General features: G+C 36.8%; 1 protein-coding gene across 2 annotated transcripts in view; it reads right to left on the minus strand.

Annotated features, from left to right (window-relative positions):
- The window catches only part of TMEM67 (transmembrane protein 67), a gene marked incomplete at both ends in the record, with an annotated part of 50,049 nt that overhangs the window by 15,656 nt on the left and 21,636 nt on the right, over positions 1-12,757 (minus strand). For both annotated transcript variants that reach the window (XM_080694159.1, XM_080694158.1), the window contains 8 exons: positions 116-255; positions 347-446; positions 1,580-1,666; positions 1,894-1,992; positions 3,162-3,260; positions 4,781-4,837; positions 9,917-10,022; positions 12,578-12,701. In XM_080694159.1, coding sequence (XP_080550285.1) covers positions 116-255; positions 347-446; positions 1,580-1,666; positions 1,894-1,992; positions 3,162-3,260; positions 4,781-4,837; positions 9,917-10,022; positions 12,578-12,701 — 812 coding nt within the window. The remainder of the gene's footprint in view (positions 1-115; positions 256-346; positions 447-1,579; positions 1,667-1,893; positions 1,993-3,161; positions 3,261-4,780; positions 4,838-9,916; positions 10,023-12,577; positions 12,702-12,757) is intronic.

Here is a 12,757-nt window from a genome sequence, read left to right on the forward strand (position 1 = left end):
CAACAATAGTTTGAGCTGTAAAACCCTTTTCTATTGTCATGAAAAATTTAGTTGAAATTAATAATATTCATGAGGTATCAATAAGTTATACTCAATTAAACTGAAAAATTTATACCTCCAAAAAGAAGAGAACAGTAAGTACTTGAAGGAGTGGATTAATTTTTCTCACAGTCTGAATCTCATTCCATTCATTTGCTACAAAGTAGGTTCTCCATATGCTTACAGGAACAGTGGCACTCCGCACTCCACCCTCACCTGGTCAGGGAGAAAAAATGAGCAATGACATTTCACCTTTGCTCTGCAAGAGCAGCAAAAGAATGCTGACACAAATGTTTACTTCAATTACCTTCAACAGCTTTAAGAACTTTTCCTTTAGGTCTCTCCCAATCAATAAAGAATATATCTATGGTAATCTGGGATACGAGCTTATGCAAAAATTGCAGAGCCTGAGAATGACATACAATAAAACACCTGAAAATTATCAGCATTAAGCCTGCTCATGAAACCAATATAGATTCTTTAAGAAAAACACTGTAATCACAAGAGTATATAATTTTTACAAGTGACTTTGCATGATTTATCAATAACAGTATTTGTCAACTCTAATTTGTTGATCCTAATTAAAGTGTTAAGATGCCCTCACTGTTTTTTCTTAGGTATTGAGATTTCTGATATTAAAAAAGTGTTGTTAAAATACACCTTTCTCCTTTATAGGAGCAATATGTCTAAAGTGAGGCATTCTTCCTAGTATATGTATCATTTATCAAAGGATAAAAATCTAGGTATATGGAATAACAATTTTCCTCAAGAAGCTCCTGTTTCAGTGGGAAAAGCAGACACCTAACTGTCACAACACAACGGAATGCGATCTACTCAGGTAAAGAGCATCTCTTACATAGATGGGGTTGGGGAGGGGTTACTGTAAGAGGAGGAGGAGGAAAGGAAGATGGAGCTAGAGAAAATAGCTTCTCAGATTTCAGTAGTTTATCCAATGGTAACTTTAACCCTCAATTAGCAAAGACAAAATTCATGCCTGATAGCACTTTGTTCCACTGTGAATATACCATCAGACTTCAAAGAAGAAAGCTACATATTAAAATATCATTTTTATCAAATTAGCTACAGCTCATAATAATAAAAAAAACCATGGCTTCCTCAAAAAATTATTTAAGGCAAATTCTTGAACGAGTTATTACAAATAAAAGCATATTTCCTATATAAAATAATTCATGTTTTCTTTCAAAATCAAAGTAAATTTTACTTCAAAGATTTTGAAAATATTTTAATTCTGAAGACTTAACTAGTTTTATAGCAGATCTTTGAAATTCAATAACCTGTCATTTTGTGTGTGTATGTGGTGCTGGGGATGGAACCCAGAGGCTTTCTACCTCCAGGCTATACTCCCAGACCTATTTTTATATTTTATTTGGAAACAGGGTCTCACTAAGTTGCTGAGAGCCTCACTAATTAGCTGAGTCTGGCTTCAAACCTGCTCAATCCACCTGTCAGCCTCCCAGGTACTGGGATTACAAGCGTGCACCACCATGCCCGGCTCAATAACCCGTCTTTTGAAACTTACCTTCAGAGCAAAAGCACATCCCACATAAGTAACAAAACGTTCTTCTTGAACTTGTATTGGTAGCAAGACAGAGACAGATTTCTGTGCCTACGATAAAAATTACTTGGTCAATAAAATCACAGGAGGTTTTTAGTAAACACAAGTTATAAACCAAAGAAAGTAAAAAAGAGGGAGGCAGTGATGTGTCCACTAAGTGGCACTCTCAGGGAACCAAGAGTTTAGCATTTGCTCTGAATAAAAATAGTCTCTTTGTAAAGAAAGCTTACCAGTTATTCAAACATTGGCATTTAGGTTAAATTCAGAAACTCACTCACTTTGAAGAAAATAAGCCAATAAAGACCTGTCCCCACTGTGATGATAAAAAACACATTGGCCAGGTCACCAGCATAGTACACCAAGAATTTCATAACTGTCTGCAATTCAAAAAGATTTACAGCTGTTAAAGACTCCATCTATTGACCACTTTCAGTAACACCATTGTTTTTAATAACATGTCATTCATTCATTTTCTCAAGCATGAAGTCTTGTTTCATGTATTTATGTATCACCCAGTAATAAAGACCAGCTGAGCCCCCTCCCACACACACTTTTTGGATCATTATTCTTCATTCTATTCCCAATAACCTGTCTTCTTTTGACCCTTCTCACCTTTCATGATCTAAGAAAGTGGAAACTACTTCCAAATTTTCACTTAGCTGGAAAACTCCACCCCAATGTATCCTGTATACTTTCACCAGAATTAGTTTACTAAAATGTAAGTTGGAGCAGGGCATGAATGGTGCATGCTTGTATTCCCAGCATGTGAGAGGCTGATACAGGAGGATCATGGTTCATGGCCAGCCTCAGTTCCTTAGTGAGGCCCTCTGCAATTTAGAGAGACCCTGTTTCAAAATAAAGAAAAACAACAACAACAACAAAAAATAGGGCTAGTGGTGTAACTTGGAGGTAGAATGCTGCTGGGTTTAATCCCAAGTATCACACACACACAAATAAATAAATAAAAATAAAATAAAATGTAATTTGGACCATATCATATCATTCCCTTTTGTAAAAGCATACAATGACTTCTCACTAAAACATAAATTCTTGACTGACAAAGTCTACTACATGGACCAAAGCTAATTTTTTATTTAAGTCCATTTGCCAGTTCCAACCACTTACTAAATGATTAACCACTTCCATTTCAAATATACTCTGTGGAATGATGTGGGCACTGTTTTATAAAGTATATAAAGAATAGTGAGAGACATGAAAATGAAATCAACAACAACATACTAATATATACCACTGGATTAGTAAAAAACAAAAAGGTTGGGAAAGTGCCAAGTGTTGACAAGAACAGGCAGAAATAAGAAAGGCTAGAAACTAAAGCAGCATAGCTGATGGGAATATAAACTGATGCATAGTATTGTGGGAAGAAAACGAGGTGTGCATATGTCCTATGACCAGGAAATACTCATCTACTTTACGCCCCAGAAAAGGTCCAGGCAACATTCTTACTCAACCTCTAGCTATGTCCTATGAGAAGGATTCAGAATAGTTAAAAGATAAAAATACACTTTAAAAATTTCCAAGATTATACCTGTAAATCAATTATGGGACTCCCAATGCGCCTCTTCCACCCTGCTGTCTTCAGTAGAGATGATAAAACAGCTAGCCCGCCCAACACCCCCAGAGCAATCTAAAACAAAAACAAAACACACACACACACACACACACACACACACACACACGGAACAATTTAGAACTCATATAATTTCTCTCATCGCTATTCAAAAACATAAATAGAAAGTAAAAACTCCTGAAGACATGGTGAGGAACAAGTTGAGAGGAGACCAGAACCAAACTAAAACAAGCTCTACTGGATGAATTTGGAGAACCTTGAGCTACAAAATAAATATCAATGGATTATAATAACCTCAAACAAATATCCACGAGTTCTCGCTGATTTAAATAATTGAATAAATAAATTAAAGGGGGCAAAAGTAAACCTCATCCTTACAATAACATTCCAACTCATAAATACAGAAAGAATAAGAAAAATAGAAAAATCATCATGAGGCAAATATCATAATAGTACTTTCTGCAGGCAAGGACCATGAATAGATGCTAAAACTCAAAAGAATGATTAGAAGTGGGATGTTTGCATAATTTCAAAGCATCTCCCTATGAGACACTTAATAAATACAAATGAAAGATATAGACAAGAACCCTGTAGGAATCATCATAGTCATATGAACAAAATCAACATCACCAGTACTACGATACACTAACATTATTTGCCTTCTGATATGATGTGCTGAGAAAGGCACACTATCTGTGCTATCTTTACCAAAACTACATGAACTCAACCTAATCATGTGAAGATACCAGAGAAAATTATTTTGAGAGCCAAAATAACTTGTATTCTTCAAAAGTGTCATGAAACACAAAGAAATACTATGAAACTATCACAGATTGGAGGACACTAAAAAAACATGACAGCTGGAATCAATATTGGATCTGGATCGGGTCCTAAAATAGAAAAGATAGTGAAAACACTTGTGAAATCCAAATAGTAGAGTTGGGCGTGGTGGTGCACGATTGTAATTCCCATGCTTGGGAGGCGGAGACAGGAGGATCACGCAGGTTCAAAACCAGCCGCGCTGGCTTAAAAGACCCTGTTTCCAAATAAAAATATAAAATAGGTCTGGGAGTGTAGCCCAGAGAAGGGTTTCCAGGAACCCCAGTACCACCACAAAAAAAGAAAGAAAGAAAGAAAGAAAGAAAGAAAGAAAGAAAGAAAGAAAGAGAGAAAGAAAGAAAGAAATCCAAATAGCATGCAAAGTTAAGAAGATTACATTAATATGAATTTCCGGATTATGATCATTATACCATAGTTATTTAACATAAAATTAGGGAGGCCAAGGTGAGATTTATAGTTAATCTATTTTGGCAACATTTTTGTACATATGAAATTACTTTTTTGAATTAAAAAATATACTCTTATATATACACATACATATTTGGTACTGGGGATTGAACCCAGGGGCTTTCTAACCTCTCAGCTCTACCTCCAACCCAGTTTTTTGAAATAGGGTGTTGCTAAGTTGCTGCAGCAAACCTTCAAGCCTCATCTCTGCCTCCCAACTATAAGGATTACAGAGGTGCACCACCATACTTGGCCACTGTAAATATTTTTACAGGTTAAAATATACTCACATCTGTCTGGACATATGCTTCTCCTTGATTCATTTCATATCTGACTGAGAAAGAAACCTGATATTTAAAAGAAAACAAATTAGTCATACTGATTTTATAATACCAATTTACTTTTATTATAAAATATATTTAGAGCTGGATTTTACCATTTCTTTCTTTTTTTGTGTGGTACTGGGGATGGAACCCAGGGGCATTCTACTTCCAAGCTACACACTCAGACCTATTTATTTATTTTTATTTTGAAACAGGGTCTCACTAAGTTGCAGAGAGCCTCACTTAAGTAGCTGAGGTTGGTTATGAACCTGCAATCCTCATGTCTTAGCTTCCCAAGTTCTAGGAATACAAGCATGTGCCACCACACACAGCTATCATTTCATATTTTAAACTATCAATATTATTAACTCATATATATATATATATATATATATATATATATATGCTTTTTGAGAATTATTTGTGCTTATTGTTTTATTGATGCACTGTAGTGTTACATCTTAATGGAGTACAAGATGGTAGAGGCTACATGCACACATCACATCACTCATTTAGCCCTTCCCAAATTCCAATCCTGTTCCTCCTTCTCATGTTTGGCTTAGTGATTGACTTTGATATGTTTGTGAATATACATCATGTACATTATGGAATTTCCCTCTTCCCCCCTCCCATTCCTCTCAATTAGTTTGCCTTATTTGCTCATCTATGATTTCTTCTTCTTTGTCTAGAGTTCCTCCTATGACCCATTTTCTCCCTAGCTTCTGCATATTAGGGAGAGCATCCAATTTTTAAATTTTTGTGACTGACTAATCTCATTTAACATAATGTTTTTTAAATCTATTTCCCTGTAAATAACATAATTTTGTTCTTCTTTATGACTGAGTAAAATTCCATTGTGTACATATCCCATAGTTTTGTAATTCATTCATCTATCTGTTGATGAACATTTTGGCTGGTTCCATAGTTTGGCAATGGTGAACTGAGCAGCTATGAACATAGATATGCATGCATTAGTTTGATCGTTTGCTTCCCATTCTTTTGGGTAGATACCTAGAAGTGGTATTGCTGAATCATACATTAGGTTCATTCCCATTCTTCTGAGGATCCCCATAATGTTTTCCAAAGTGGTTGCACTAATTTGCAATCCTACCAGTAATAAATGTATTAGAGTTCCCACTTCTCCACATCCTCGCCAGCACTTGTGTTTTGAAAAATTATCATTTTAGTTAAAGTTAGGTGAAATCTCAGGGTAGTTTTGATTTGCATCTCTCTGATTATTAATGATACTGAACATTTTTTTACTACGTTTATTGGCCATTTAAATTTCTTCTCTTGTGAAGTGTCTACTTAGTTCACTTGCCCATTGTTGATTGGGTTATTTGTTTTCTTAGCTGTAAGCTTCTTGAGTTCTTTGTATTATTTTGGATATTAGTTCTCTATCAGAGGAGTAGTTGGCAAAAATTTTCTCCCAATCTGTTGGCTCTCTGTTGAGGTTCTTGATAGTTTTCTTTGCTGTGCGGCCCTTCAGTTTAATGCAATCCCATGTATTGATGTTCTTTTTAATTTCTTGTGCCTTCTTATTAAGGAAGTTTGTACCTGTGCCTATGTGTTGCAGTGTTGAACCTATGCCCTCTTCAAGGAGCTGCAAGGTCTCTGTCTTATTTTCAAGTCTTTGATCCATCTTGAATTAACTTGTGTGCAGGGTGAGAAAGTGGGGTTTATTTCCATTTTTCTGCATATGGCTACCCAGTTTTGCCAGTATCATTTATTGAAGAGACTTTTTACAGTGCATGTTTTTGGCTCCTTTTGTCAAAAATCAATTGACTACAATTGTGTAGATTTGTTTGAGTCTTCTATGCTGTTCCATTGGTCTATATTCTGTTTTGGGGCCAGTACCATGCTGCTTTTATTACTATGAATTTGTAGTATAGTTTGAAGTCAGGTACTATGATGACTCCTGCATGGTTCTTGTTGCTGAGAACTACTTTGGCTATTCTGGGATTTTTGTTGTTCCAAATGGATTTAAGGACTGATTTTTCTATGTCTGTGAGGAATGACCTTGGTAATTTAATGGGTATTGAATTGAATCTGTAGATCACTTTTGGAAGAATAGTTATTTTATTTGTGCTTCTTTAAATACCTCATTGGAATACATACGAAAGAGTGGTTCATTAGGAGTTACATTCATTAATAGTGATTCAAGCCAAACTATGTTATTTTCTGGGAAGTTTCTGTAACTGAAAAATCTGAATGAACCTGTGTATTAAAAATTAGCAACTGGTTAAACAACCATATCCTAGGAAGGCAAATAACTCAAAATTCTGAAGAAGAATCTTAGGGATACCTCTATACTGATGAAGGAAAAAGTTCAAATTATGCTCTGTGCATATAAGAAATTATCAACACTCATCTCAATAACACCTATTGGGAGAGGGAGGAAGCAGGATGGGATCTGCAAGGAAACACACCAACTGCTGGGTGTGTGTGTGTTTCTATAACTTGGAGCTTCAGTATGATGTGCAATTACAATGCTCCAATAGAAGTATACTAGAAAAAAGAGAAGGAGAAAGAAAGAGACAGACAGACAGACTCAAAGGAACCAGAAAAGAATAAGAAGATGATAAGACATAGGAAAAGCAATTACCTAAGCCTTACCATGGTCACAGAACAGGGAGCTTCAGGAAAGAGAAGGGGGTCAAGAGTATAGTGTCAGATGTATAAATGTCAAGTAAAAAAAAAAGAGCCATTATAAATAAAGTTTCTTGCTGACCTTCATGAGAGAGATGTTCAGTGAAGTAAAATGACAAGGAGCCAGACTGAAGATAATGAAATAATACATTGTCAGGAAATGAATGAAACATCCAATGGCAAGCTGGCAGAACTGAAGAATAATTTCATTGGTTGGTTGGTTGTTTTAGTTTGTTTTTAAAGGTGAGACCAGGTGAGTTTTTTTTTGTTGTTTGTTTGTTTGTTTGTTTGTGGTGCTGGGGATGGAACCCAGAGGCTTTCTACCTCTGGGCTCCACTCCCAGACCTATTTTATATTTTATTTGGAAACAGGGTCTCACTAAGTTGCTGAGAGCCTCACTAAGTAGCTGAGGCTGGCTTCGAACCTGCGTGATCCTCCTGTCTCAGCCTCCCAAGCGCAGGGATTACAAGCGTGTGTCACCACGCCCGGCTCCAGGTGAGATTTTTATAAGCAAAGGAAAGGTATTTTCCTATAGGGCTGGCTGAGCAAGGGGATAGGGTGAACCATGATTCTGGAGCAAGTATTATGAACAAGCACAAGTAGAAAATTAGCTTAGAAAAAGAGAAAGAAACCTCTCTTAGAAAGAAGATGGCACATGCCTGTAATTCCAGTACTTGCTGAGACAGGAGGATTGTAGTTTCGAAGCTAGCCTCAGCAATTTAGTGAGGCACTCCACAATTTAGTGACACCATTTCCAAAAGAAAATAAAACAGAGCCAGGCATGGTGGCATACACTTGTAATACCAATACTTGGGAGGTTGAGACAGTAGGACTGCAGGTTTGAGGACAGCCTCATCAAGTTAGTGAGGCCCTCCAAAACTTAGGGCTGGGGGTGTAGCTTGGAGGTAGAATGCCCCTTGGTTCCATCTTGTATCACACACATACACACACACATACAATTAAAAATAAAAATAAAATAGAATGTATAGCTCAGAGGTAGAATGCCCCAGCAAAACACACACACACACACACACACACACACACACACACACACACACAGAAAAAGGAAAGAAAAGAAAAGAAACAGAGCCTCAGGGTGTAACTCAGATGTAGCATGCCCCTGCCTGGGGCTCAATCCCCAGTCCCACTATCATGAGGGGGAAAAAAAAGAAAGAAAAGAAAAAGAAAAAATAGAAACAAGAATGCAAAGGATAACAAAACACTTCACAATCAGAAATAGACTTCATCAAGGTAGTTTCAAAGTTCTCTCAACTTTTTTATTTCTTGTTTTTCAATTTCTCAAGACTTAGTGTGAAACATTTTAGACAAGAATAATGTTTATGGAGGAGATTCAGAAGTATTTCATATCAAAATAAGCATCCTCTTCAATAATTACGCCAAGAAGTTTTAAGACAGATAGCCTTCTGTTGTTCCTCAGCATATGTCTATATTTCCTTCTCTCACTAGTTGTCAATGGTCAACTAATTTTAACGTCACATTGTATAATGCAAATGAAGGATGAGAATCCTTAAAAGTTATGTGTCTAATTTTGCTTAAAGCCTGAATCCAATAGCAGCTGAGTAAAAGTATAAGCACAACAGAGAGAACAAAAGCACTAGCTAATGAAACTTGAATTAAAATTAAGAAAAGTAAAATAATAGAAACTTAATGCTATTAATGAGTTTTGACAGTAAAGAATGCTTATCCCCCACTTCTATTTCTAGAGAGGAAAAGGAATATCCACTTAATCTATAGAGGAAAGAAATGCATAAGATTATCTCTGATTTCTATCTGGATCCCCCTTCTGTTTCCCATCCTCAGAGTAGGGATGGCCCATCTGACTGGTGGGTCAAGAGAGGGAACTAAGGACGTGTGGTCCAGCCTTTTTAAGGCTCATTCTCTTTGGTGCGGCCTGCCTTTGGAATGTAGAAGGCCCCTCTTTTCCATATACTGGCACTTTAGGCATGGAGTTCTTCAGTTCTGTAGTGAATCAAGGATTCAGGTCCAAACTGCATTCTTTAGTTCATTTTAGCAATACTAGTGATAAAGCCAATAATTTTAATCTCTTTCTACCTCTTGAAGTATGTCTCCATTCCGTGGGCTAGAGATTAGTGAGCACACATATGCTCATTGTAATTTCTGAGTTCCTGGTTTAATTAGGCAAGGAAACAAGAAGTGACGTGACCAAAAAGACTAAGAGCAGATGCTGTATATCTTAGCAAACTCCAGATCACAAACAGGATGTTGACTGCTGGTGACTCTTCTACTGAAAAACTTAATCCATTTTTACCTTTTTATACTTAGAATCCATAAGAACTCACCTCCTACCATTAAAATGAATTAAGAAAAGGGTTTATTTAAAACCTGAAAAAAAAGTGTCTTCAGGCCATTAAGTAAACTGTATCAATATTATACTACTAATACATACAAGGGCACTATTAGTAAGGAACTTACCTTCACAGACTGGCTGTTGGGATCTTTGACATCAATGTCACTGTAGGCAATGGTGATTAGAGGAGGGTATATGTTTCCATTTTTTGTATTGGGTACAAGGTGTATGCTATTTAAAAGAAAATACACTTAATTATAAAGATTCATGGGCCCTTAAACCTATCATTTTATTTGAATTCATTATAGATTATCATAATGATCTCAGAACCAACCAGTAAATAAAAACTAGAGAAGGTTAAACATTAACTAAATGTAACAACATAAGCTAAATTTAAGTGGTCAAAACTTATTTGCAGTACTGGGGATGAATCCAGGGGCATTCTATCTCCGAGCTACACCCCCATCCCTATTTTTTAATTCTTTTATTTTGAGACAGGGTCTCACTGAGTTGCAAAGGGCCTCACTAAGTAGCTGAGGCTGTTCGCGAACCATGATCCTCCTGTCTCAGCCTCCCAAATGCTGGGATTACATGCATGTGCCACCATGCCCGGCTTGGTCAAAACTTTATATTCCTTAAGAAAAGTTAGAAACTGTTTTAAAGACTCAGGTCCTATGAATTTTATGAATGGAATCACTACAGTACTGTGAACCATCTTATCTTTAAGGAATATTGAAAAAAGCAGTGCTACATGTGCTGTAGAAAGGCAGATAATAACCTGATATTCAAAAGAGATAAATTCTTAACAAAATGTATGTCACATCTAGTATGGTTTAAGGCACAAAGTAGGGTGTACTCTGCCAAAGTAGGTACATTATGCATTAGCTCTGTATAGTCTGTGAACTGAAAAGGTAAGTGCAAGCATGGTTTCATCAAGAACGAGCTATGGCTGACCAGGTTGGACTTCACCTTTATTAGGGATACCACATGAACAGACTGGATGAATGTTAAAAACAGTACATTTGAATTTCAGTGGGATATATGACAAAGCTTCCATAGTGCCTACCTCTTACAACAGTTATGACAATCAAAATGAAAAGCTGGAAAGAGTAGTGTACACTGAAGTGCTTCAAAGTGGCAAACTAACATAAGATGGTGGTGGTGATTTTCATCTATGTTTGCCAAGTACACATCGTAAAATATTAGAGTGGGAGTCAGGATCTTAGAGATAGGACTGTTACACCAGGAAAGATTTAGAAATATGGGCTGCATGGTACTACATTAAGTAGGACCACAGGGTACTCTAGGAATAGAGAGGTGTTGCTGATTAATTCATCTGAATCAACCAGGAAAATAGCCATTAATTTGTCAGGCTCTTTCTGAAATATCCATTTTGAGCTGGGCGTGGTGGTGCATGCTTGTAATCCCAGTACTTGGGAGGCTATGATAGGAGAATCACAGGTTCGAGACCAACCTCAGCTACTTAGTGAGGTCCTCTGCAACTTAGTGAGACCTTGTTTCAAAATAAAGAATAAAACTTGGGGGTAGGGGTGTAGCTTGGAGGTAGAATGCCCCCTGGGTTCCATCCCCAGTACCACACACACACACACACACACACACACACGAATACATTTTGGCTCACTGGTATTTACTTTCCCTTCTTCTTTCAATCCATTAAAAAAAAATACTTGTATTGGTGCACTGAAATAATACATCAGTGTGAGGTTGAAAATGATACATACATGCACATAGCACTTAGTATGTTTCCCTTCAACCTCACCCCTACATCCGCCCCTCCCTCTACATATTAATACTATTGGTAGTGATCCATTCATGTATGAGCATAGCATTACTTGAACTGCTTCCTTCCTCAGTTCTCCTTTTTTCCCTCCCCACCTCCCTCCCTCAGTTCCCTTCCATTACTCTGCTGGTCTCCCCCTCACTGATCTGAAATCCCTTTTGATTCCTATTTTTTCTCTAGCTTCCACATATGAGAGAAAACATATGACTCCTGACTGGCTGATCTCATTTAGCATGATTCTCTAGTTCCATCCATTTTCTTGCAAATGACATAATTTTATTCTGTATGACTAAGTAAATCCCACTATGTGTGTGTGCCACAGTTTTGTTATCTATTCATCTGTGGGACACCGAGGTTGGGTCCATAATTTGGCTACTGTGAATTGTGCTGTTATAAACATAGATATGCATGTTATCACTATGGTATTCTGGCATTAAGTCTTTTGGAGAGATCGATGAGTGGTATCTCTGGGTCATTCCTGGTCTTTTGAGGAACCGCCATACTGATCTCCATAGTGGTTACGCTAATTTGCAATCCCACCAACAGTGTATAGGAGAATATTTCCCTACATCTTTGCCAGCATTTATTATTGTTTTTATTCTTGATGAGTGCCATTGTAACTGAAGCTAGAAAATAATCTGTGTAATTTTGATTTGTATTTCCCTGATTGCTAATGATGTTGTATATTTTTTCATACATTTATTGGTTATTTGTATTCACAGCTTTAATTCAGCATGTCTACAGTGGGGTCTAGAATATAAACTTTATCAAAGCTCCTTGAGCTCTTTTGGTATAATTCTCCCTGCCCCTGGCTCTTAGGCTTTATTGGTCTATGCCAGTCTATACAGATAGCTAAGAAAATTTTAGTGTCATTCCAATTCAGTTGTCTTTATTGTTTTGCTCTGATAACTACTGGTAAAAACTCTCACAATAACATTTTTTTCATATTCTCTAAGTATAATTTAGTCATTAATCATTTGTTTACCTCAGTGATATTTGGGTAGCAACTCGAATTACTCTTGGCTGATTTCCTAAGTCATTTTCTCGTCCACTTACTGCATCCACTAAAAAAATGCGTCGAGTCAGTAGCCACTTGCCAGAGCTACTGTCTTATTATAAGAAGGAAAAAAAAATGGCATCAAAAAATACTCTCAAATTGTTTAAG

Source organism: Muscardinus avellanarius (assembly GCF_963383645.1).
Source record: "Muscardinus avellanarius genome assembly, chromosome: 4".
Classification (NCBI taxonomy): domain Eukaryota; kingdom Metazoa; phylum Chordata; class Mammalia; order Rodentia; family Gliridae; genus Muscardinus; species Muscardinus avellanarius.